Source organism: Rhinatrema bivittatum, chromosome 3 (assembly GCF_901001135.1).
Source record: "Rhinatrema bivittatum chromosome 3, aRhiBiv1.1, whole genome shotgun sequence".
Taxonomy (NCBI): Eukaryota; Metazoa; Chordata; class Amphibia; order Gymnophiona; family Rhinatrematidae; genus Rhinatrema; species Rhinatrema bivittatum.
Genome location: NC_042617.1, coordinates 535,414,056 through 535,441,052, shown reverse-complemented (window position 1 = coordinate 535,441,052; position 26,997 = coordinate 535,414,056). Strand labels below are relative to the sequence as shown.

At 43.8% G+C, this 26,997-nt stretch overlaps 1 protein-coding gene across 3 annotated transcripts in view; it reads left to right on the top strand.

Moving 5' to 3' along the window:
• The window catches only part of NRBP1 (nuclear receptor binding protein 1), a 276,204-nt gene extending 250,895 nt beyond the window's left edge, over window positions 1–25,309 (top strand). For 2 of the 3 annotated variants that reach the window (XM_029596342.1, XM_029596341.1), the window contains exons 16-19: window positions 11,491–11,544; window positions 17,859–17,922; window positions 18,043–18,098; window positions 24,556–25,309. In XM_029596342.1, the coding sequence (XP_029452202.1) occupies window positions 11,491–11,544; window positions 17,859–17,922; window positions 18,043–18,098; window positions 24,556–24,654 (273 nt within the window). In that variant the 3' untranslated portion in view covers window positions 24,655–25,309. The remainder of the gene's footprint in view (window positions 1–11,490; window positions 11,545–17,858; window positions 17,923–18,042; window positions 18,099–24,555) is intronic. The other variant, XM_029596344.1, reaches the window with a different exon arrangement.
• The last annotated feature ends 1,688 nt before the right edge of the window (window positions 25,310–26,997 follow it).

The following is a 26,997-nucleotide window of genomic DNA, read 5'->3' as shown; positions in this document are numbered from 1 at the left end:
CTATGGGGATTGCTATACTTCTTTTGGAAGGAGAAATTCTACATTGAAATTGGAGAAAAAATGGACCCCCCCCCTCTCCTGGAGATGATACCTAAAGGTCCCTCCCTCAGTTGAATTCCTGAGGCGATTTCAGAGATCCCTCAGAGGTGTGCCTTGGCTTCCTGCACCTGTTGCCTTTCAGCTGCTTAAGCAGCAACGTCCACGCCGGGAACCGGCTAGCAGACCAAGTGTGGAGGTGATGGCCAAAGTCCTCTCCCCCCACACCCAGAGATTCTCTGTACTCAGCTGGTAGGCACTGAGCCCAGGCAAGGTTAAAAAAAAAATTTTTTTTACCTCCCAATTCAGAGATGTTGGACGGATTTTTGGTAAGTCTTCCTCCAGTCTCCTTGCTCGGTGCATCCTATCGATGTCGTTCCCAATCCTGTTGGGATAAGGGGAAGTGGGCTTCCAGGCAGGTTGAGCAGCCCCATGGCAGGCTAGGCCCTGGTTTAGGCTTGGTTGGCACACTGTGTGATAGGCCGCAGCAGCACCATCTTGCTCTCCATAGAACATTGGTATGCGCAGTGTTGGCTCTGTGCACGCACTGCACGCATAATGTTGAATGCATACATATGTGCATAACCTAAGTGCAGATTACAGGTAAAGCTGGGCGCACAAGCTGTACATGTGCCTCACTGTGTCCCACCTAGGCGCTTGAAATCTTAAGCGCGAGCCGATAGAATGCACAGTTACCACTGCCAATGGCTCCGGCAGCCAAGAAATGTAAGCGCTTTTCTCTCTGCGCTGCTTGTCATATTAGGCTTTCACAGTCTGACTTGGATTCCAACATATGTCAGCATTATGAGGGAAGCCCAGGGAGAGTTGGCCTCCCTTAACTTTGCTAAGCCCAGCTACTCCCATTCAGAGGATGGGTTAGCCACAGCCTTAATTGGAAGTTCTTCAGATCTGAGTACCCTCGTGTTCAGCGGTGCCTACCCTAGTATTTCCTGGGCTAGGCATGGACCCGGCTGCCTCCTCTTGGGTGGAATTTTTCCAGGGCCTTCAAGCCTTCTGACAGGTGCAGTCTGCTTCTTCACTAGTCCCGTCCCCCCCTATCTGGATGGAACCTCAGCCGGTAAGCCCTTCCTCTCCCAGTCCTGTCCGCAGACCTCGAGGCATGCCCCACCTAGGGACCCAGCGAAGAAGAGGATATGGATTCCTTGGAAGATGGGGAAATTGTTCCTGGCTTAGAATCATATCTGACCATGTTACGGTTTTTCCAAAGAGACAAATTGCTTACCCTGAAGATGCTGGGAGTTCCTGGAGCAGACTCTGACAGAACCAAAGAAGAATCTCATTCTGATTTCCCTACCGAAAGCCTCTTGCTAGTTTCCAGTACTGGAAGCCATCCAAGAGTTGATTGACCTGGAATGGGAAGGGGGACGAGTGTTAGAAGCTCTATATCCACTGGATCCAGCAGTGAGTGCTTTTGCTTTTCCCTAAAGTGGATGCACTGGTCTGTGCTGACTCTAAGCAAACATTCCTAGTAGAGGGAGGAGCGGCCCTTAAAGGATGCGCATGATAGACAGATTGAGCCATCCTTTAAACAGGACTTTGATGCAGTAGCAATGACCTTACAGATTGCTTCTTGTTGTGTCCTGGTAGCTCATTCATGCCTATTCCTCTCTCAGGATGGGGGTGAATACCAGAGCGGTTATGGAACCCATTGCCACCTTTTTAGTTGATACGGTCTCGGATCTAGCCCATACTTCTGCCAGAGGAGTGGCTTCAGTGGTGGTGGCCAGAAGACAGCTATGGCTGCGCAATTGGTCAGCAGACGCAACCTCCAAGGCAAATCTTACAAAGATGCCTTTTAAAGGATCACTCCTTTTCAGAAGCAAATTAGAAAATCTGGCCAGTAAATGGGGTGAATCTCCAGAAGATAAGAGAGCAGTTATAGCACCCCCCACTTATGAGGGATCTATCCAGGAGTTCCCAGTGCTTTCACCCTTACAGAAAATTGACATTTAGAGATCTTGGCCCTTTGGGAAGTCTTGGTTCTTTCTTAGTCAACATCCCGAAAGAGGGACAGGCTCGGGTTCAGGCTTGTCCTGAACCCCCCCCCAGTGAAATTTTGCTAACCCACCTTCAGAACGAGGAGATTGGGGTTGACATCCCTCTTCTACGAGTGGTGTGTCCAGATCACTGTGGACAAATGGGTACTGGAGGTCATACAAGAATGATATGCACTGGAATTTCACAGCACGCCTCGGGACATATTCATGATGTCTCTTTGCCACTCCCAGCGCAAGAAGCAGGCAGTGGAGACTATTCTTTTAAAGCTACTCAGGATGAGAGCTATAAACCCAGTACCTGTGCCCCAAGAAAATATGGGGCATTATTCCATCTATTTCGTCGTACCCAAAAAGGAAGCTTCCTTTTGCCCCATCCTAGACCTCAAGAGCATCAACCGACGTCTTAAGAGTAAATAATTTCCACATGGAAACCCTACGTACAATCGGGGAAATTTTTTTAATCTCTCTGGACCTATTCCAATCCGTCAAGAAACAGAGTTTCCTACAGTTTGCGTTACTGGGTCGTCATTATCGGATTCGGGCACTACCCTCAGAACATTTTCCAAGGTTATGGTGGTCATAGCGGCAGCATTGAGAAAAGAGGGAATCCTGGTGCACCTGTACTTGAACGACTGGTTGATCTGGGCCAAGTCTGTGGAAGAGAATCTGTTTGACCAACAGGGTGACCACCTTGCTTCAGGAACTCGGCTGGGTCATAAACCTGGACAAAAGGAATCTCAAGCCCTCCCAGTCCTTGGAACACCTGGGAGTCCGGTTCGACACCAAGCAGGGCAAGGTCTTCCTTCTGACCACGCAGATGTCCCAAGTGTCTCAGTTGAGCACGATACGCTTGACAATGTGGAGCTATCTCAAAGTTCTCAGTTTGATGGCAACCCTGGAAGTAGTGCTATGGTTGAGGGGCACACATGTGACCACTTTGAATAAAGATTTGATCCTTAACTCCTTGAAGGTCCAGGTAGCGTCCGGCTCCTGTTTCAGGGGCGAGGTGAACGGAACCCGCCTGTCAGCTCATCCAGACGTGGCCTGTTTTCTGAAAGAGGTGTAGCACCTCCAGCCAGCCCTATGGTGGCTGGTTCCCTTGTGGAATCTTAATCTAGTATTGGAATTTTTGGCAGGGCCGTCCTTTTGGCTGCTGCGCAGTCTTCCCTTGCATTTATTAACCTTGAAAACGGTATTCCTGGTGGCTATATGCTTGATACCATTCCTCTGGATGACTCCAGGAGCATTACAGCTTCATACCATTCCATCCTTATTGCCCAAGGTAGTCTCTGAATTTCATTTGAATCGGTCCATTTCATTGCCATCCCTAGATAAGCACAAGGATGTGGAAGAATACCACCACCTCCGTCATTTGAATGTCACTCTTGGTGTGGTATCTGGAAGTTTCAGAACCAGTCCGAAAGACAGACCGCCTGTTTGTCTTTCACGGTGGAAGGAAGCAGGGCGAACCAGCTTCGCGGGCTACCATAGCTCGCTGGATTAAACAGATGGTCACGAGAGCCTCTGTGGAGGCAGGAAAGCCATTAACTTCTCAGGTTAAAGCTTATTCCACTAGGGCTCAAGTGGTCTCATGGACGGAAGCTAGACTGCTGTCTCCCATTGATATCTGCTGAGCGGCGACATCGTCTTCCTTGCACACCTTCTCCAGGTTCTATTGCTTGGATATACAGGCCCAAGAGGATGCAGCCTTTGCAAGGGTGGTGTTAACTGGACAGCTGGCAGCCTCCTGCCATGATCAGGAGTAGCTTTTTTACATCTCATTGGTCTTGAGTCCATCTGGCTACACACTAGGACATGGAGAAATTACTTACCTGATAATTTCATTTTCCTTAGTGTAGACAGATGGACTCAGCATCCTGCCCATGGCTGCTCAAGAAGGGTGCCAAGGATTCACCTGTGGAGTGGATATCTATTCCAAGAGGTTATGGTAAACTGTCATCCAATCCTTAGATCAAGGCAACTATACTCTTACTAGGGTTCAGTGTTTGATTTGTTGAGTACAGTTACTGTTATCAGTTTTTAATCATATTTTGAATAAAGCTTTTTCATTATGTCCACAGTGGCTTTTTGAAGAGAATACTGTAGGGGTGTATGTAGGGTGACACCAGCTTTGAAATCTGACTCCCATCTCCATCTGCTGGCAGGGGAGCATAACCCATTAGTCCTGAGTCCATCTGTTTATACTAAGGAAAGAAATTATCGGGTAAGTAATTTCTCCATTGTGTGTACAACATCCAAAAGTCTTCACAGCAAAGTAGTGGTTTCAGACTGCAATGCAGGCACAGTTTTAAACTTGACTTGACCACCTCCTTGATCTGATCTTTAAAAGAGAGATTACAGTCAACCATATGTCAAAAGTTACAACATATGCAATCTTTTTCATTGTCCTCCGTATGGACAAATAGTGACACTTGTGCACTGTAAGGACACTGTATTAATATCTTGGTATTTCATGTTTAGCACCAGCTTATTAAAATGATGCCATCAGTTTATGGTGGACATAGATATTTACAGGTTACAGATCAATTTGGCTGTACTTAGTCATAAAATTGTATGTCTGTGTATATTCTGTGGCCCACATAGCTATTAAGAGCTTGCATAAAGGTGTAAGATACACATTAAACATTGTGGCAATAGTGATGACCCTTGGGGGATTCCAGTGGCCACAGCCTGCCAATGTGAGTGCTTATTTCCAAACCTGAGTTGATGGTACTGATCAGTAAAGTAAGATCTAAATGTGTCCAGTACAGTGTCTGTGATACTGCATTCCTCTAACTGGTAAAGCAAAATCTAATGGTCCAAAGAATCAGATGTTTTGGCGATATCAAGGGTGACTAACAAATCTCTTACAAGTGTCAAGCCGTCATCAAAAAGTATCAGTCAGTGAAACCGTTAGTTTTGGAGCTCAGGGATTACTGAAATCCAAAGTGGAAAGAATCTAAAATCTGGTGCTCCTCTTAAAAAAAAAAAAAAATCCAACTGTTAAGAGAAAATATTTTCTAAAATTTTAGTAAAGAATGGAATTGAGGGAGGAAGTGATGTCATCCGATTTGCGGTGGCAGCTTTAACGTGCTGCTCCGCATGTGTATGTGAGGAAAGTGGTTATTTGTGTCTGATTTGAGCACCACAGTAATAGCGATCCAGCATGGTGAATCGCAGGAAGATGGTTAATAAAAAAAAAAAAAAAAAAAATTCCTTCACCGGTGCCATGGCTCAATCCAAACAGGCCAGTAGTGAAGGTCCTGGAGAATGTGTGGTAGAAAAAGCCACAGCTGAACATATGGCTGAGATCATGAGCAGTTAGCAGGGGCCAAAAAGAGCAGTTTATGGCTTGGTTCCAGGACTTGAAAAGGGATATTGCTGCTGTAAAGGCAGAAATACAAACCTCGGTTGAAGAACTACGCCAGGAAATTGAGGAGATGGGGCAGATAATGTCCAACCCAGAGCAAAGATCCGAGGAGGCTGCTGATATGATGCAGCAAGTAAAAATTGCAACATCTCAAGAAAATGAACAAGGAGATTATTGATAAAATGGAGAATCTGGAAAATCGATCCCATCAAAATGTGTCAGAGGGTTACTGGAGGAAGGAGACTCTGATTATGCCTGAATTATAAAAGATATTTGCAATGTTCTTACCTCTGCATCCCCTGGATATGAGGAGATTGAAGTGAAGGTGAAGTGGATGTATCGAGCCCTAGGAAGGGCAATTCACAAGCCCAGTCTGCAGGATTATGCAATCAAGGAGATGATAGTTCATACCTCTTGCTTTTTGCATTATTTCATATGGAAGGAAGCATGACTTCAGATATTTAATGATGTCTCTGCTATCACACTTCAGTGATGTAAAGCTATGAAACCAGTTACTGACACACAGATGAAAACAGATATAAATGGCTATATCAATTTGAAATTTTTCACTATCAGTGGCCAGGATTTGCAGGCATACTCGTTGGAAGAGGCAGTGAATATTCTGCAAAAGAGGTTTTACAATTAGAAGTGAGGGGCGATGAGAAAGCAAACCCTCTGGGAAATACTGCAATGGGGTAAGAGGTTACAGAGGAACTCCGATGTAGATTTGCCAGCGAGCGATTCAGGATCATAAATAATGGGTCATATGCCTTTTGAATGGCGGAAGAAATATTGATGAAGATTAATGCTAATTGCTACCTATTTTCCTGCATAGTTTATGCTTTGGAGGATCTCTGATTTTCAGGTTAAAAATGGGGATCTTATATAGATCTATATTTCTGTATATTTGTTTATCCTCAAGAGCCACAAATAGGCCTAGTTTTCAGGATAGCCATCTTTTACAAATATATATCATGCATATTGTGGGTATCCTGAGAAACAGACCTGTGTGTGGTTTTTGAGGACCAAAGTTTTTTTTTTTTATTTGTATTTCCTAACTGCCAAAGCTCTAGATGACTTATGTTTAACTACCTTAGGGGCCGATGCAGCCAGCGCCCACTTTCCTAATGCGTTCTTCCTGAGGGCACCATGCAATATTTAAACTAGGGGTTACATTATCAAGGAGGTGCTAGGATTGCTTGGTGCCCCTAGCGCCTCTTGATAACGGGAGCCTGCGAGCTTCAGCCGTCTGCCTGTTAGGAAAACAGACACCGAATTTATCCTAAATGGTTCAGGCTACAGACGCTTGTCAATTGAGCATCAGTTTTTTGCACCTGACTACTGATGCTTTTTTTTAAACTGAAAATTTTTTTTTTTTTGTTTTTAAAGATTTATTCTTCCTACTTAATATCCCAACGAGCACTACTTTTAGGAGCGCTCAGCAATTAAATCCTGCTCCTGGAAGGTGTTAATTTCTGAGTGCAAAAATGTCTGACGCACACATTTTTTTGCATTCGGAATTAATAGTTAATAGCCTCATTTGTGATCACATTTGCATGTGATCACCACTATTAGTTTCACTCTGGACGCATGTTGTAGAGGTGCTAATCCCCTTATTGCACAAGGGGATTAGGTAACACTTATAAAACCCATGTCCAACAGTGGGTTATACAGTGCACTCGGCTGAGCCCACTGTATTGCATCGGCCCCTTAGAAGGTTGCTGTAATAGATAAAATGGTCATCTCTAGAGCAGTCATTCCTCATGGGAAGTGTGGTGGGGGGGAGTTCACACATTTCATTGTTGAAGGGGAGCACAGCGGACTTCTCTCTCTGAGCTCCGGATGCCATGCTCCAAAAATACAATATCCTGACCGCCTACAACCTCTATTTGCGACAAAACATTAATATCCCCCGAATTTGGCGATCACATCGTACATGCAATGATCGCCACACAGTATGTCACTGAAAACCAGCAGGAAGGAGAGGGAGAAATCCAAGCCCACTGACAGTAAAATGGCATATCTGACCGATACAGCTAGCAACCAGGGCCAGCACGAGAGCATGGCGGAGGAACTTAAAGCGGCTGTACTGGAAGCCTTGGACGTGAAAGTTTCCTCCATCTGAGGTGAAATCTGCATACTCTGAGCTGAATCCTCACTTTGAACAGATAGAAGGCAGGGTGTCTGTGTTAGAGGATGACTCCCTGGCAGTAACCTCAAAACTGATTGCCCTGGAAAAAACAATCGTAGCACAAGCCTTCAAATTAGAGGACCTGGAAAATAGATTGCACCACTCCATTTTGCAGAGTTTGGGCCTTCCTAAGTCCATTGCTGACAAGAACTTAAGCTCATTTTTGGAAACATGGCTTCCAGACTCTCTCCACCTCCCAGAGTTAAGTCTGCTCTCATTTTTGAAGGGGTTGGGGTTTGGATAGGGGAAGGGGAAAAGTAGGTGGGGTTTGTGGGAATGTTTATTTATTTATTTAAATGATTTAAAATGATGTTGTGGGCTTATAGTAACTATTTCTAACAAGGGAATATACTGGGTTTTTATGCTGATTTGGGGATATTCTTTTAACAATTGCCGATATCACTGTGGTTTCATTAGATGTTAAGGGTCTCGGTATACCTAGAAATTGACAAATCTTGATTTGAATGTCCTTACACCAAGCAAGGACAGATGCAAAATTACCCAGTAGCTTTGAAATTTTCTCAAAGAATTTTAAAAAATCATTAGTTCGGTTTATTAATGTCTATTACAAACATCTGGAGTACTAGTCAAGTTTCTCAGTATTCTGAACAACTCCCTAGTGCAGGCATACAATGGAGGCAAAGCATGCAAATCTTTCTCATGCATATTCATTGTAGAAATCCTGAAAACCTGGCTTGTTTGTGGCAATCAAGGATTGGAGTTCACCATCCCTGCCCTAAGGTTACACCCTACTGCTTCAATTCTGGCAATGTGCTTTTTCTGTGCCACCCTTGATCCAGTTCTATTGTCACCCAATCAAAGTTAGTTAGAATTAGAAAAGGTACACAGAAGGGTGACCAAAATAGAGGATGGAACAGTTCCCTGAACAGGACAGCCTAAATAGGTTAAAACTTGTCAGTATAAAGACAGTTAAAGGGAGAAATGCTGGAGGTCTATAACATGAGTGGAGCAGATAAAAGCAAATTGGTAGTTTACACTTTCAGAAGGTATAAAGACTAGGGCAGTGGTTCCCAAACCTGTCCTGGAGGACCTCCAACCAGTCAGGTTTTCAGAATATGCACAGGACCCTCTGGACTAGGATATGCAATGATGTTTCTAGGTAATGCATTTAAGACAAATAGGGAAAAGTGTTTGTTTACTCCACACAATTAAATTCTGGAATTTGTTGCTGGAGGATGTTAGTGTAGCTGGGTTTAAAAAAAAGGTTTGGACAAGTTCCTGGAAGAAAAGTCCATAAACCATTATTAAGGTGGTCTTGGGAATAAACGGCATGGAATTTGTCTACCTTTTGGTATCTTGCCATATACTTATGACCTTGATTGGCCAGTGTTGGAAATGCCAGATATTGGGTTGATAGACCTTTGGTCTGATCCAGAATGGCAAATATTTTGGTGGTGGTATATTTTAAGAAATACTTTTTTACTTTGTGCGCAAACTATGGAATCTGTTGTCAGAGGATGTGGTCAAGACAACTAACATAGTGGGGTTCAAAAGAGGCTTGGACATGTTTCTGAAGGAAAAGTCCATAAACAGTTATTAGCTAGGTATAAAGCCATTTTTGTACTTTGGTCATTGAAGCGTGGGCCCTTGGTCACTGTAAGAGATGACACCTCCCTCAGGGCAGAGCCCTGTGGGGACTTGCAGAGATGGACACAGTTATAGCTTTATTGTACTGCAACGTAGATGGTAACCCAAGGAACGGGTGATGATTCCAGCTAGGAAAGGAGAAACCAGATGGCAATGTTCCATCTGTAGGTTAGAGTGGAAAAGGCAGTTCCACAGTCTTACCAGGCCCATGGTGTGGGGTAGGCCGAGGATCTATGGAGAGAGAGATGAGACAAAGCAAAGACAGAACTGGAGCGGCAGTATTCACTCTGGTAGTTGTAGTAGGAGAGAGCCCCGAGGAGTGGAGGTCTCGGATGAACAAAGCCCCCGAGGAGCAGGTACCGTAGGCATCCTGGTAATAGGTAGGCAACCCTGAAGGGTAGATAGGAGCAAGGCAAGGCCCCTGTGGAAGCGGGTACCTAAGTCATCCTGGAGCGAGAGTACACAGAGCTGGAGCATCTGGTAACGTGGAGAGATCAGCATGGAGGATTCCTTGTTAACTCGTATTGTGAATCGTGAATGAGGTTCAAATACCAGAGCTAGTGATGTCATGTGGTGGGGACGCCCCCGAGGTCCCCGCCATGACGCACGTAAAGGACGGGGCTGCGCGTGCGTGCCCTAGGTGACTCCTGGAGAAAGATGGCGAACGCAATCACCTATGCTGGACCAGGAACGCCATAGGGTTCGGTGTGGAGAAGCGGAGGCAGCCATCTTACCAAAATGGACTGAGTCAGGCAGATAAAAGGTGAGCAACAGAGGGCGCAGCTGTCTGCGACTGAGGGCAACAGCCATCACTTATCCCTGTGAGTGTGGCACAAGAAATAGATAAACTATTGTGGATCTGACCAGTATTTGTAACCTGGGTTGGTTAGTGTCTGAGAGAGGATGCTGGGCTTGATGGAACTCGATCTGATCTGTATGGCACTTATGTTCTGAGTATACATGTTGATCATTAATTTATCTCACACTTTTCCAATGGAATGAGTTCAGAGCATGTTACAAAGTAGTGGATCTCTAGAGCCCAACAAAAAGACAGGAATTATAATGAGCAGGAAGTAAACATGGTTAAGAGAATTGCATTCCTCTCCCATCTAGACTAGAAGCAGATTCCTGTCGGGACAGTAAATTCAGTCAGCCCTCAAACCTATTTAAAATGTGGGTAATCATACTCTTCCCTGAATTGGCCGAAGGGAAGGTTGTCGGATGATACATGGAGACAATCTTGGCTTTGGACGCCCCATATGTGGGATTGTTCATCTTGTCCATGCAGAAAGTGAACTTGCATGAAAACTGATGTTCTCTATGGACAGGAGGATATCTTAGATGGATAATTATAGCCAGATTAAAAAGGGGCGTTTTTGGGGTGTTCCGGGGCATGACAGTTATCCAGTTAACTCAGTCAATTTTCAGCTAAAACTGGCTAAGTTAGCTGGATAACTTTAGACCTGCTTCTGGCTTTGTGTGGCCGGATAGTCAAAAGAATATAGCCGGTTAAGCAGAGTTTATGAAAAACCCCACAAATCACAGGCCTGCAGGCCTGAACTTGTTCCCACCTGAACTCCAAAGGCCCTGTGATGCTGAATTTGCTGCCACCTCTTCAAAGAGCTCAGTTTTTAGCTTTAAAAGAACCAAAGGGCCATGAGTCTGTGCCATTTATATTCCCCCATCCCCTTGCTCCCACTTGCTGTATTTTAAATGTTAAGATCTTGTGCCCCGAACCAACCACTGGCCAATGTAGTAGCCTGTCAATGACAGACATGCGGGCTCGGATCACAGTAGGATGCTACTAGATCCAGATGAGGAAATATGACAAATTAAGGTACTGGCCTACTGACTATTGGCTTCTGTATGTTGTAAACTGCATTGGTCAACTTTGATATCAGCTGAGCAGGCTTCTCTGAGGGCTGCCTTGTATAATGCCTATTCTAGCCAGCAAGCTGTTGCCCTCTATGGTGTCATGCGATGACATCGCCCACATGCGAGACTGTGTTTATTCTGCTCTTCAGGAACACTAATTACAGGTGAGCAACTTTCCCGCAGCCCTTTCCCCCAGGTCTCTGTTGCTTTGAATGTCATCCAGTGTAGTGTTTAAAAAAAAAAAAAAAAAGGGTCACAACATGGCAGATGGGAAGCAAAGTCCAATAGACAGCCTTGTGTTCAATTTTTTTTGTTTGTAGTTTAGCAGTTGTGAATTTGGAATATTTGGTGTTTTGGGTCAGAAACACAATTTTTTTTTGCTTTGATTTTAGGTAGTGTTGATGCAATGTAACATTGAGTCGGTGGAGGAAGGTGCCAGGCATCATGTAAGTTTTTTTGTAAACTCGTGTGTGTGTGTGTGTGTGTGTGTGGTTCTGAACATCATTAAACCTAGTAATATTCTTCTATCCTGGATTAAGCTTGCTGCCCAAGAAGAGCTGGTAGCATGCCCAGAGCAGATGATATATTAGTAACTCTTAGGTGGGATGGTGTTTCCTATTAAGGCAAAAAAATTTAACAGAAATGATCCAGCCACAGGTTTTTTGTCTATTTTGTTTGGGTATTTTTTTTACAGAGACTCCATAGATTGTGTAGTTTGCATAATCATAGCGCTTACTCCGAATTCTCCAAAGTAGTACCGGTAGTTCTAGCAGAAAATCCACAAAATCTCAAAATATATCCATAGAATGATATACTGGTATGATCATTTAATATTTTGCTACCTTTTAAGAGAAGGCAATGTTCTGTTAAATGGAATAGTATTTGTTAATCTCTGCAGCTGCAGGTGGATAATTCTTTAGAAGAAAACAGCAACTACAATTTCTTGGAATCAGATTTAAAAAGATAGGTTGGTAAACTGAATATGGCACACCAATTCTGTTTACTGTAAGTTACACCAACATATATCAATTTCTTTAATCTTATCTGACATTCACAATATAATACCCATCAAGTTATTAATTTTGAACATGACCATCATAATAGGCTTCATCGTTGTAGCTGCCGCTTTAGGACTCAGCCTTATACTTAATCATAGGTCACAGTAAACGAATCTGTTTTTTAATCTTTTTATAATATGCAACAAATAAAATGTTCATCCCATAGTCCTCCTAAATCAGCTCCCCAATCACACTTATGATATCTTCAACACCCCGAGACCTAAGAAACGGGGTGGAGGTCTACTCCTTGCAGTTAAAAAGCACCTAAAGGAGGTCACATGGGGTGATGTGCTGAGGAGGACGTGATTCTCATCAGCTCCGGCCACCCCGCTGCTCGAACACCGTAAAAACTGGCATTATTCGTTGCGTTTGTTCTTCAGTATAAAGTTATGTTCTGGTTGTTCATCATGTTGGTCTGTTGTTGTCATTGCACAACTTTAATAAAAATATATTAAAAAAAAAAAAAGCACCTAAAGCTCAAACCTGTCATCAAACCCCCTAACAGATTAGAGATCGGTCTCTACAAATCCCACGAACTACACGTCTGCCTGGTCTATGCCCCACCCGGCCTCCTAGAACACGACCCATCCCCCATCATTGAATTCATCACAGACAACATCAACATTGAAGCCCCCACCATCATTTTAGGAGATTTTAATCTCCACATTGATGTATCTCCCCTCTCCTCGTCCTGCGAATCCTTCCTCAACTCCCTAGATGCCATGGGATACAAATTATCACCTCCCCCACTCATAAAGCTGGCCACACCCTTGACCTCTTATTCATCAACTCCTGCATCACCTCCCCTAATACACCCTCATGTACCCCTGCCCCCTGGTCAGACCACAACATTATCAAAACTTCTCTTTCCATCAAGTCACCATTATTTAATCACCCCACCTCCAATACTTCTATTACTTTCAGAAAAGCCTGCCCTAGTGAAGAGCTCATTGCAGCTCTCACTGACTCCTTGCCCAACCTTAACTGCACTGATCCAGATGCCGCAATCAAGTCCTGGAGCAATATCACACTTGACATCGCCCCATCACCACACGTGATTTGAACCCGCATGCCAAAAATCAGAAGCCGTGGTACACGACTGACCTCAAACATTTGAAAAACAACCTAAGACAAAAGGAGAGAGCATGGCGTAACGACCCGTCTCCCCAAAAATCCTCTGCCTTCAAATCTGCTCTTCACTGCTATAGAACCTCCACCTTCAATGCCAAACGCGATTTCTACGCCAAGAAAATTCACGATTACATCTATAATACTAAAGCCCTCTTCTCCTATGTAACCAGTCTCACCAAGCCAACCCCCCCATCATCCCCGACAATGAAGCAAGTAGTAAATGCGAAGAATTGGCACTCTACTTTCACAACAAAATAGCTAACATACTCCTCAGATTTACCCCTGACACCATCACCCCTCCTGTGAGCCCACACTTAACTACTACCACCCTCAACTCCCTTGACCTCACTTCCTCCATTGAAATAGCCTCGATCCTCAAAAAGATCAAACCAGCCACCCACCCCTCTGACACTGTCCCCACCAAAGCCCTACTTATACCTGACACCATTGCTAAACCTTTGGCTGACATTATCAACTGCTCCTTCTCCTCTGGCATAGTCCCTGACCCTCTTAAACATGCAGCCGTCAAACCCCTGCTAAAAAAACAAAACAAAAAAACCCCTCCCTAGACCCGAAGGACCCAGCCAACTTTCACCCCATCTCCAATCTACCCTTCATATCAAAAATCATGGAGAAAGTGGTTAATACCCAACTAACAGACTACCTGGTAGACAACAAGATACTGCACTCCTCCCAATTCGGCTTCTGTAAACACCTCAACCCTGAAACCCTCCTGCTTTCTCTCTCTGATTTCCTCCTCAGAGGCATGGACCAAGGACACTCCCAACATGGCCTTGGGGGGGCAATTTGGTGGGGCATCCAGTAGATTCAATTGGTACCCTTAACAGATAATAGACAGAACCCATTGGTCTGAGATTACACTGGGCCACTGGTTTGTGAAGAACTACAGCCCATCCCAGACTATTGCCCTGGATACGGACAACTGGGTGATGCTCCCTACAATCCAATCAAAACCCGGTCCCTGAAGCTGACTGGGGTTGCTGGCTGGGGTTTCTTTGCTGCCTGCGAAAGGCGCAAGAGCTCTGGTGTTGACGGGAGTGAGAGGGCAGAGGATAGTATCTCCTTGGGCAGGAGGACTTCCTCGGCCCTGATCTTGCTGACCTCCTAGATGAGGAGAATGGGTCTGGCTTGCTGAAGGAGAGCTGCTGAAGGGTTGAATGGTGATCCCAGATTTAGGTCACTGCGTCCTTGACCTTATCTCCGAAGAGATTCTCTCCAGTGCATGGCATGTCAGCATACTGATCCTGTGGGTGCAGATTCCCACTGCAGAGACCCTCAATGTAGTTTCAAAAACATTGTAGGTTGAGCAGACCTTGGGTTTTCCGCACACCAGGCCCTTATCCACCAGTAACAGGAGCATGTCTTGCTGCTGAGGCAGTTGCTCAGGAACATCCTGTACCTGCTTCCAAATGACCAGTGTATACTAGCTCATGTAGAGCTAGTAAGCAGCTTCGCAGGCAATAAGCATAGCCCACTGAAACACTTTACTCCCAAGAATGTCCATCGCTTTATGATCCTTCCCTAGGATCAGAGAATGCTTGGTTGTCTTTAGTGGATTCTACTACCACCGATTGGGGCAGCTGATGCTTGTCAAATCCAAGAGCCTTTTGGATGAGAGAAACTGCGTCGTCCTCCTTGTTCATGGGAGGCACTGTGAGGGGATGTTCCTATACCCTCAACAGTAATTTACAAGGATCTCGTGTATTAGGATTGCCACAATCTTCTTGGAAGATGCCACGAACTGGAGGATATCAAGCATTTTGTGCTTTCGTCATTAACTGAAAGGGAATGGCTGCCACCATCAACCTGGCAAAACCTGCGAAGGAGAGGTCCTCTGGGGTCTTTCTTCACTGCCTTGGTGGATATGGATCTGAAGGGAGACCATCAGAAACATTGTTGGAGATCCCTGATGAGTAATTCCACAGTGGTCGTCCCCATCCCCATTGTCATTGCCTGGGGATGGGGCCCTGGGCACTCTGCCTTCAGCCAGAAGTGCAGGCACCGATGGAACTGAATGTGGGGCGAAAGCCCTGGTACCTTTCCTGGTCTTGGGGAAACTTTCTCCACTGAGGAACTGATAAATAGCTCAATAGGGGGGAGGTAGTGATGTCCCACAGGGCATCGATGCCATCCTGGGAACAAATGTTGGCTGGGTTGGTAACATGCTGATGAGCATGTGCAGGGATTCCAGCAGCAGCTCAAATAGTGACAGTGCCATGATGCCGATACTGTGCATCACCTCGACGGCCAGCTATACACGCCTCAACAGTTCTTCCTCTAACATCACCAATGCTAATATAGGTGGGATGGAGGAGCTGTGACCAGATCCTCTTTGGGACTGAGGGGAGGATCAGTGGCTGGCATTGGGATCAGTGGAGTCCATGGTGCAACACTGGCATTGATGGAGGACTAGTTCTCCTTGCCATGGGGTTGCTTCAGGGGCATCACAGCAGAAGCTGATGCATCCCCATGCCCAGCACTGTGCATCAACAGGGACCAATGCTGATTCTTCTTCGGCTTCCCTAAATGCTTGGCATGGTCCTTCCCCTGGTGCCGATGTAGATGAGGAATCTGGAGGATCCTGATGGCTACTCTCTGGTGTCCCTTCCAGCCGTCGACAGAATAGACAGTCCCACCGATATCGATGGCTCTGTGTCAATCTGTGCAGCTCTGAAATTCCTCTATTCTGAAGTCTCCAATGCCGATGGCTGTTTTCTCCGGCCCAAAGAGGCATTCCATCTCATCAAGCCAGATCTTTGTCCCTTTGTGGTCATCTAGGTGCACTTGCTGCAACCCTGGACATCATGCGAAGCCCTAAGGCAGAGGACACATCTATCATGGAGGTCCATGGTAGACATGGTCCTTGTGCATTGGGGGCATTGCTTAAATCCCACGGTGGACATGGCACAAAATAAAAGGGACACGAGATTGAAGTTGGTGGTGGTATCCATTGGTGACCAGTGGGCACTGAACGCACTGCTACACCAGAGGTATTGATGTGAAAATAAACTTAGATACCCATTAAAAATCCTATCTAGGACACTTAAGGGAGAACTGGTGGGGGGAATCCTGCGTCGACCATGTGAGGCAGCGAAGAAAATTTATCACCAAACGTTTTCCCAAAAACAGATCAGAAGGCCCAAAAGTTGAGACGTGACAGGCTCCATGGAAAAGACTAAAGGGAGATCCTGTGTGGACGCTTGGTATAATGCATGCTGTACATGCCCAATGAGGCTCAGTCAAAGCTCTAAAAACGCTGACATAATATTTCTATGCTGGGCCCCATCCGATATCACCCATTTGAGAACTCCATCCCGTGCCAACCATGTGCAAGGGCTACCATCCTATATATCCTTGGAGAATTACTTTTCCACTGATTTTTCTCCTGTATGTTATAACAATTTTTTCCACTGATTGTTTTTGTTATAACATTGAAATTCCCAGGAAAAATTAAATAACTGAAAATTAAATAACTGAAAATTTCCCTGGCAAGTCTGACTTAGGACAACTAATAGCTATGTTAGTGTTGGTTACCAGTCTGTGGTTTTCAGAAGAGATGCAACATAGAGCTCTGTTTACCCACTCTCCAGTCTCTCTTGCTTTAATATGTCCTCCCCTTGGGATTCTGAGTCCCATCCATCCTCCAAGGCCTAATTATCTCCCTTCCCTGAGGCCCCTTTCTGATTTTCATGGGGGTTATGTACCTGTCCTTTTTTTGTAAAACTTTCTATAAAAGGATGACCAGCTTCCTGGCCTATAAACATAGTTTGCATATTCCCATCCTTTGTTCATATTTTATCCCCTTTATTTGCAGACTGCCTTAGCTACATAGGTTCCACGTGTGGGTTGTTCCTGCTTATTACAAAAAGGGTAATTGCTTACTCAACTGATCTCTGAAAACCAGACTGATCTATTCAATCCTCTCAGCTCCTCATGTGGGAGTTGTTCCTACTTGTTTTAGTTCTCAAGTTCTACTGAAGAGTAGTGGGTTGGTGGTATATAGGAAACCATGAACATGCTCAAAAGCTTTTTCCATAGAGCTCTAGTATAGTATTTGTGTTGGCACAATACAGGAATAATGATCAATCTGTAGATTTTTATTCTGTGTAAAAAAAAAAAAAAAAAAGTAAATTACAGATAAGCAATTCTGTCTGCGGGATTTAGAGTATGTGCTTGACTAGGACTGGGAGGACTGATTGCCACTACAAAAGCTAATCCTTGTGGCATAGAAATAGTGCAAAAACATTTAACTTAGGTCCCACTGCCTCTTTATCTGGCAGTCAGCTGGTGAGGTAGAAAGGGAGAATAATGGGTATAACATTTAAAACAGTTGTAGGCATTTCTTGAGGTTTGATAATAGGTATTGAATTCTTTTATGAGCCCAGGTTTTATCTAGGAATACATCCTGGGCCTTATTCAAAAGACTCTTCCCATTTTGTGCTTGTGGAAAAGATTCATTGAGTGAATGCTGACTGTAGGTGGGATATTTTGAAACATCTTTTATGACAGCTTGACACTGGATCCATTCCTACACCATTTTTCCCTTTCAGTTAACGCTGCTGCTGAAACTAGAAGATAAGCTGAACCGACATCTGAGCTGTGATTTGTTGCCCAGTAAGTAGCATCTCATGCAGTCTCCCCACATCATGAATGGGAAAGCCATCTTTACTACTCATAGTGGTGTCCTTTCTTTCCATGCATTGGAGGTACCACTTAACATTTTTTCTTTTCTAGATGAGAATATTCAGGAGCTGGCAGCAGAACTGGTCCAGTTGGGATTTATAAGTGAGGTGAGTAAGCAGTGTGACTAGCCATATTGGCATCCTTTTCTATTAACCCTTCTGAAGTAACATGGATGACAGATAAAGACCAATTAGCCCATCCAGTCTACCCAGTTATTTCAGTTTACACAGGAAAGGATATACCCCAGTTGCCAGCTGTAGAAGCTTGACCACTTGCATATCATCATTTAGCTTAGGTCAGGTTTTTTTCTGTCTTCTAGTTTCCTACCATGTTTAGATAGTCATACCAACTCCCATACACATTGTTGAAGATGACAGTAATCAAAACATACAGCTCAAATTCTGGCTGGTTTTACATAGACGTTTTGGAGTGCCTTAGGAAGGGTAGTGATTGTAAATGAACAGCTGAGTGGGGGATATGGACATGATCAGCATATCATGCCAAGGTCTCTTTGGAGATAAACTTAAATCTTTTTATTTTCTAAATATAGAAATTGAGGGAATGAGAGACTTTATTTTAAAATTAACTTTCTTTCTTGAATTTTCACATAAAGCTTTCTGGTCATTTGGATGACTTATTCTTTTTTTTACTGATAAAAAAAATCTACAATAGAGTGGTGCTCCAGATGGACTAAATGAAATGTATTATCAAAGAAAACTTGTGGAAATGGTTGAGTAACTACATTCACTGCAAAAACAAAAAAATGTAATGGATTTGGGGCACCACATGATGGGGGATAATCATATCTGACCTCAGTTTTGTAAAGCAGTGGAAAGCTGACATGCACAGAAAGATGTGAGCAGTAGCAAAAACAGGCAGCAGCAGTGTCTCCGTACATATCAGTTTGTGCTGTAACTTGTTTGTGTGCATGAAAATTAAAACACATGTATTAGCTACACACCCCTTCAGATCAGTGAGACTTCATCTGGCATATTCAGTTGTTATAGAGGCTCTATCTCCAGGAGGAAATAGATATATTTTTAGCATTGAGCAATGAAGTGAAAGCTTGGCATGAAACACGAAGTGCAGTGCAAGCCCCTGGTGCAGAGTTTACTGGAAACAGAACTGTTGGTTCTGTTTCTCTGGATGTGTCATCTTCAAAACTGAAGCCGAAGCTAAAGTACACTTAAGGGAAGTAATTTCTCACTATTTTTAAGTGCCTACAAATTTTAAAAAAATGAACTAAAAAACAAACTAAACGGATTTGCAGACCGATGTTTTGACCCAGTGATGGCACAAGGAAGTAAAATCTAAAGCATGGGTGTTATGATCCTTCCTACTGCACTACTGAATGCGATATGAATTTTGGTGCCTGCTAGAACAGTGATTTTTGAGTGCTATTTTTTTGTGAGTCAGGTGTAGACAGCAGTTCAGAGAAGGGTTACTAAAAATGGTACAAATTACACCACAAGCTTTGGGAAATGACTCTAGGGCCGGATTTTAAAAGGGGTACGCGTGTAACCCTTTTAAAACCCCCCTGCACGCGCTGAGCCTATTTTGCATAGGCTCGGAGGCGCGCGTAAGTCCCGGGGCTTGCCTGGGGGGGGCGTGTCGGGAGTGATGCGGCGTTTTCGGGGCATGTCCGGGGGCGTGTTTCCAGCTCGGGGGCGTTTTGGGGGTGTGGCAGAGTGCCCCGACACAGCGGCCTGTTTCAGGGCCTGCCGCGCTGGCAAGTTACTACTGCCCAGAGGCAGTAGTAACTTTTAAGATAAAGGTAGGTAGGGTGTTTAGATAGGGCCGGGGGGGGGGGGGGGGGTGAATGGAAAGTTCCCTCCGAGGTCGCTCCGATTTCGGAGCGGCCTCGGAGGGAACGGTCAGATTTGTAAAATCTACCCCTAAAGGTGTACCCTAGAGAAGGAAAAGGGGGATGTTATAAACAAATACCTTGAGCAGTGGTTCTCAACCTTTTTTCGATCAGGACGCATCTGACAGATGTTCTCACATGCGTGACACACTGAGCACGTGACTGTCATGGGGCTAAATGTAAACATACTCTCTGCATCCACAGGAACCCCCTGGATCCCCAATAGGTGCAGAGCAAAACCTAGGGCATTACCTGTGCAAGTCGCCATACAAAAAAGATATTCTGGTTCTAGTGACATCTCAGTAAAAGCAAAACTCCCTCTACTACGAGGTGCAATAGCCCTTCATTTAAAAAGACAGTAATTTACCACCAAATGCATGTCCTATTGAGAAAACACAACAAAATTGATTATAAATGCCTACATGCCCAAAACTGACCTTCACCAAGTACAGAAAGACCACAAATTATAAATATGGAGACAAACTGGAATGGAAACCCAAAAAAGCCAATCTGCATGCATGGAAACAGAAATATAGCATTTAACTTAGTCCCAGGATCTGCAATAATGCACATAAACTAATCTGCAGGGTTACACCGTGTTACAACTTCATTATTGAATGCACTCAAACAATAACAACTCTGTCTATGAAAAGGCAACACTACAAATATTAAATCAGGCCCTAAACACTAATATACCTTCTATTAGGAAAACAGAATAAGCCAAACTGCTATAAATCCTGACACAGAAATAATTGTTAAACTATACTAAAGTGTTTCAAACCAGCTAATAAACAGAATAACATCCAACAATTAAAAACTCATAAAAATTGTCCAAATGCCAATAAAATATTTTAAAACCAGACCATCCCAATACCCAATAATTAAAATGGCAGTATATCAAGAAAAATAAACTTAGACAACATAAGAACATAAGGGTCCATCAAGCCCAGCATCTTGTTTCCAACAGAGGCCAAACCAGGCCACAACAAAATGGCAATTACCCAAACACTAAGAAGATCCCATGCTACTGATGCAATTAAAAGCAGTGGCTATTCCCTAAGTAAACTTGATTAATAGCAGTTAATGGACTTCTCCTCCAAGAACTTATCCAAACCTTTTTTGAACCCAGCTACACTAACTGTACTAACCACATCCTCTGGCAACAAATTCCAGAGCTTTATTGTGCGTTGAGTGAAAAAATATTTTCTCCAATTAGTCTTAAATGTGCTACTTGCTAACTTCATGGAATGCCCCCTAGTCCTTCTATTATTTGAAAGTGTAAATAACCGAGTCACATCTACTCGTTCAAGACCTCTCATGATCTTAAAGACCTCTATCATATCCCCCCTTAGCAGTCTCTTCTCCAAGCTGAACAGCCATAACCTCTTCAGCCTTTCCTCATAGGGGAGCTGTTCCATCCCCTTTATCATTTTGGTTGCCCTTCTCTGTACCTTCTCCATTGCAACTATATCTTTATTGAGATACGGCGACCAGAATTGTACACAGTATTCAAGGTGCGGTCTCACCATGGAACGATAGAGGCATTATGACATTTTCCGTTTTATTAACCATTCCCTTCCTAATAATTCCTAACATTGTTTGCTTTTTTGACTGCTGCAGCACACTGAGGCGATGATTTTAAAGTATTATCCACTATGATGCCTAGATCTTTTTCATGGGTGGTAGCTCCTAATATGGAACCTAACATCGTGTAACTACAGCAAGGGTTATTTTTCCCTATAATGCAACACCTTGCACTTGTCCACATTAAATTTCATCTGCCATTTCAATGCCCAATCTTCCAGTCTTGCAAGGTCCTCCTGTAATGTATCACAATCCGCTTGTGATTCAACTACTCTGAATAATTTTGTATCATCCGCAAATTTGATAACCTCACTCATCGTATTTCTTTCCAGATCATTCATATATATATATATATATATATATATATATATATATCTCCCTGAGGTACTCCACTATTTACCCTTTTCCACTGAGAAAATTGACCATTTAATCCTACTCTGTTTCCTGTCTTTTAACCAGTTTGTAATCCACAAAAGTACATCGCCTCCTATCCCATGACATTTTAGTTTTCTTAGAAGCCTCTCATGAGGGACTTTGTCAAACGCCTTCTGAAAATCCACATACACTACATCTACCAGTTCACCTTTATCCACGTTTGTTAACCCCTTCAAAAAAACAAAGCAGATTTGTTAGACAAGCCTTCCCTTGGGTAAATCTTCTTGACTGTGTTCCATTAAACCATGTCTTTCTATATGCTCTACGATTTTGATCTTGAGAATAGTTTCCACTATTTTTCCCGGCTCACTGGTCTATAGTTACCCGGATCGCCCCTGGAGCCTTTTTTAAATATTGGGTTTACATTGGCCACCCTCCAGTCTTCAGGTATAATGGATGATTTTAATGATAGGTTACAAATTTTAACTAATAGATCAGAAATTTCATTTTTGAGTTCCTTCAGTACCCTAAGATGCATACCATCCAGTCCAGGTGATTTGCTACTTACCCTCTCCAACAACTCTCCTACTCCTTTCCCACGCAAGCCAAAAGCATTCACCAGAAACAGCAGTGGCTGCTGAATCTATCCTCACAGTCCTCTTCCTTTATATACGCACGCACGCGCGTCCCCTCCCCTCCCCGAGTAGCCTCTCTTCCGCACGCACGCGCGTCCCCTCCCCGAGTAGCCTCTCTTGCTCGCTCTTACTTACAACCCCCCCTTCTCCTCAGCACAAATAGCAGCTGAAATAGCCTCCTCCTACAGCCCCTGTGGCCCAAGAACAAAGAATCCCATCAGTTGTGGGGGCTATCTCTGTTCTTCCTCCCATCGCTGATTGCGGGATGTGCTTCATCTTGGACCAGGCCCACCCTGCTGCCAGTACCGTATGCAGCATGTTCTTTTCCTCCCATGCGCCCCACTGTAAATCACTTCCTGTTCTGGACCATGGGGGTGGGAAGAAGAAAGGCCTATGCCACTGAAGTTGCCAGCTTCCACTAACGCTGCTGCCGTTCCTGCCTGAACGGAACAGCAGCGGTGTTAGTGGAAGAATATCTGAATCTCGTGGCAATACAACTGGGGCAATGGGACACCGGGAAGCCGGAACACTGGTGTGTCCTGACACACTGAGAATCACTGCTCAAGAGAGGTGCACAACACATGAAGCAGTTTTCAGTCTGGGAAGGAAGTTTTAGAACAAGAGGTAATGTTACATCCAAGTATTTTCTTTGAGATTGTGGGCAAGGGAAAAGGGTAGCAATTAAAGAAAGCTTGGGATAAGCAGGGAGGATCATTAGTTGAGAGGAATGAAGGTAAAACAGATCAAATATGCTCTGTGGTTATTACAACAGGAAGGGATGATGGACCTGATGGTCTTTATCTGCTGTTATATTCTCTTTCCTAATTTGCGTCTCCAGAGAGCAAACACAAATGAAGATTTTAGGGAGTCCGAGCTGCTCAGGCAGTGCTGGAGTGGGAAGTTGACAAATAGCTCTGCAGGAACTAGCTTGTGCTGGCATTTTTAAAAAAGTATATATTCTTTTGTAACACTTCAAAGCAGAACCATTCAGGTATACTGTAGGCATTTCCTTATTCGCAAAGGGCTTACCCCAGAGGTAATGGAGATAAAACTTTCTTTTTGGTAGGTATTTGGACACATGAAGGCAGTTATGTGCCTGTGCCCTAAGGATAATGGGGCTCGTTTTTGCAGACAGTCCCTGTTTACAAGCTGTGTTAGGCTCAACCTAACAGAGCTCCCTTCCAGTCTAATAAGCAAGGGACCTGGAATATATCTGGAAAGTTGTGACCAATAAATCTAGACAGTTATTTTGAATTGATTCTACATAAGGAAAAGTAAAACATTTCTTATTTAGTAGCTGTTCATTATATGAATTAGGTTTAAAAAAAACCCAAACCCCACAAAACTTGTGCATATACATGATCTCTAGTTTTAGTTATTTCCTCTCAACTAATGATCCTCTATTCTTATCCCAGGCTTTCTTGGATTGCTACTGTTTTTGCTTTCACCTCAAGGTGGCTGTGCCATACATCAAGCACCCTTTCTGTGAAGAAATGCTTTCCTTATCATGGGATAAATCAAAGCTTTGAATATGAAACTGAAACCCACTAACTGCCCTCCTCCCACACCCTGTGTACCCTGGAGGAGAGGAGAAACAGGAGATATGATATATACTGTCAAGGTTTTAATGATGCACAAGAATCTTCTCTCCAATGGAGAGAGCTGTAGAACTAGGGCTTATGATTTGAAACCTAAAGAAGGAAGACTCAGAATGTCTTCAGATAAGGTAGTGGATGCGTGGAATGCCCTCCTGGAAGAGGTGGTGAAGACAGTAGTAATGGACTTTAAAAGGACGTGGGATAAACAGAAGATCCTTAGTGGCGAAAAGGGTAACCTATGTTAACTGGGATAATAGGCATGGAGTGACGATTACCACATTAAAAAAAACAAAACAACCAAGCTTGCGGGGCAGACTGGATAGGCAATTTAGGTTTTTCTGTTTACTATTTCTCTTGTAAAATGTTTAGGGCAGTCCTTTGGTTGATAGGCAGTATATAAAGTAATGTATGCGAGGTGTATATAAGTGCAGTTGACCGCATATGTTCAAAAATTGCTTGATTAAAAATTGTCCCTTCTCATTGCTGCTTTGCTTTTCTTCCTTCACAGGCTGACCAAACCAGATTAACATGTTTACTTGAAGATGCATTCAGCAAATTTTACTACACGCGAAATGGAAGCATGGCTGCTGTCACTGTGTCGTCATAGCAAGCTCCAGTCTTCCCTTCCATCCCTGCCTTCCTTTTGCGGTCCGAGGTCATCAGAATCGCCTAGCTGCCCGTGATCCCCATTGTAATGAATTTGTCCTGACTGTATAAGGCAGAAATGAAATCTTAAGAGACTTAAGCTTAGAAGCTCATTTGCATGTGGTATAGTGCGGGCAAAAAAAAAAAAAAAGGAAAACAAAATACCCCCTGTCCTCATTGACAATCTACTGTTGTATTTAAAGGAGTTTCTAAGAGTCAGTATTATCCTCCTGCCCCACCAGCATTTCTGTTCCTGCTGCTTCTGTGTCTGACCTGTCAGTTGTATGCTGTGAAGGGGGACAGACTTTGTGGGTGGGGGGGAACGCCGCCCCTTCGAGTGGAGAGGAGGATTCCAAGAGCCAGGCCCACCCCAGAGTCCTTCGTGTAGGAGTCGCCGCAGGCAGGAGATTACAGAGCACCTCAGCCTCTTTCTTTGTTTTTGCCAAGAATAACATGTATATTTTTTTTTCTCACTGTACACTTGTTTTGTTTTTGCACACTGTGTTAAGTCTGTATTTGTTTAAAGATCTGGGGGGAGTACAGGATGTAGGCTATTTAAAAAAAAAAAAAAAAAGCTTGAGGTGGCAACCTTGCAAGGACATTAATGTGGTTTGCAAGGGCCACCTTGATTCATTGCCTTCATTTTCTGGGTGGTTTTGTAGTACATGGATTTGTTCAACTGTGAAACTGTTCTCTGGTTTCAAAAAAAACTTTAAAAATGGAAAACAATCCATTTGTGTGAACATTTTGCCTTGTAGGGGCTCATTGTCAGTAGCATCCCCTAGAGGTGTACTTGGTCATGCTGTTGAGCCTGCCTTGCCGGCCTAGCAGTGGGCTGAATAGGCTAATATCGATTTTTTTTGTGGTTGTTTTCAAACACCTGCAGGAATGTTTGAATTGGCCCAGGCTTAAGTCATAAGCAGTAACACATTGCCAAGCCTTCTCAAAAGTTTAACTTGAAGATAGCACTATTGCTCACGGGTTTGTGACTTGTGCAGATTGAGCCATCTCTGTGCTGCGGTGTGTACCATGTATGCCACATGCCTATCAGAAGTAACAAATCCTGCAAGTATTTGTATCTGCTGTCACTCTTTTGTGGTAGTAGAAGCAGGTTTGGCATTGGGTGTATACTAGCTTCACCCTAATGTGTCCAGGGTATTGGCTGCGGTTACATTTTAGCCTTTTTTTTTTTTTTTTTACACTTGTGAACTGTTTGCTCCATGATATCACTTCATTTTTCATTAACATTAGCCTGCACTTTGTTTACTAGTTTTGCACAGCAGGTAGGTGGTTGTGTATCTATGTATATGTGTATACATAGATACACGCTAATTTATATTCACTTTGACCTGTACACAGTTCACCCTCAACACATTCGTCCTTATGTGTAGAGACATCACTTGTATCTGAACATATACTGTACATATAGGCATCAGCACAGCCACAGCATTCTCCAGCACTCTTGCTACAGTGAGTTTGGAAGCTTATGGGCAGATACAATTTGGTTTTCTAGCAGAGTGAATTTTGGAGGAAAGTCTCAACCAAGGTCTAAAATTAACACTAGCTGGTCATGGGTGCAGATTTTCTAGAGGTTTTGTGCCTTTGTGTGTTGGATGTAAGGTCCCCCACCACCACAATCTTCACGTATTGAGCTTGCATCTTTCACAGCAGGATTATTTTGAGACGGTTGAATCCGAGAGGGAAGACTTCCGTGTGACTGTCTACTCCTGAGGGGTGGCTCTGGTAGCAAAGACAAGAATTGAGGCCCTTGAACATCTGCCAGTGTATTTTGAAATGATCATGTCTAACCCCCATTTGTTAGTATAATAGTTGTTAAAGGTCAGCCAGCTTGGGATGCGATTGTGCGTGAAGGCAGTGCCGAGTAACATAGGCTCAAACGTTGAAGCTTGATCAGTCCTTGCAGGAGAGTATTCGTAATGGGAGAAGCGTGGACTGGTATCTCAAAACAAAAATGTCATCTTTGTATTAGAATACCTTTTAGAGACTGTACAAAATGTTTAGGTATCCCATGGGATGCTTATTCTTGACGAATCCCCTGCAACTTCCATATTGGAATCACTCAAGCTTGAAAATAGTGTTAGTCTGTTAAAACCTCCAAGTCCGCCTACATGAACATACTGAGCAGTTTGCAAGATTATTGGTGTAGGATCATGCCTCTAGCTTGTCTGAGGTGTCACCACTGTTATGTACCACAGCCCCTTCAGCTAAATTGGTCAAGCAGAGTCCCTTCTTCCTTTCTGTGAGCCAAATGTTGGGGAAGGCTTTTGCTTTGCAGAACCTCCAT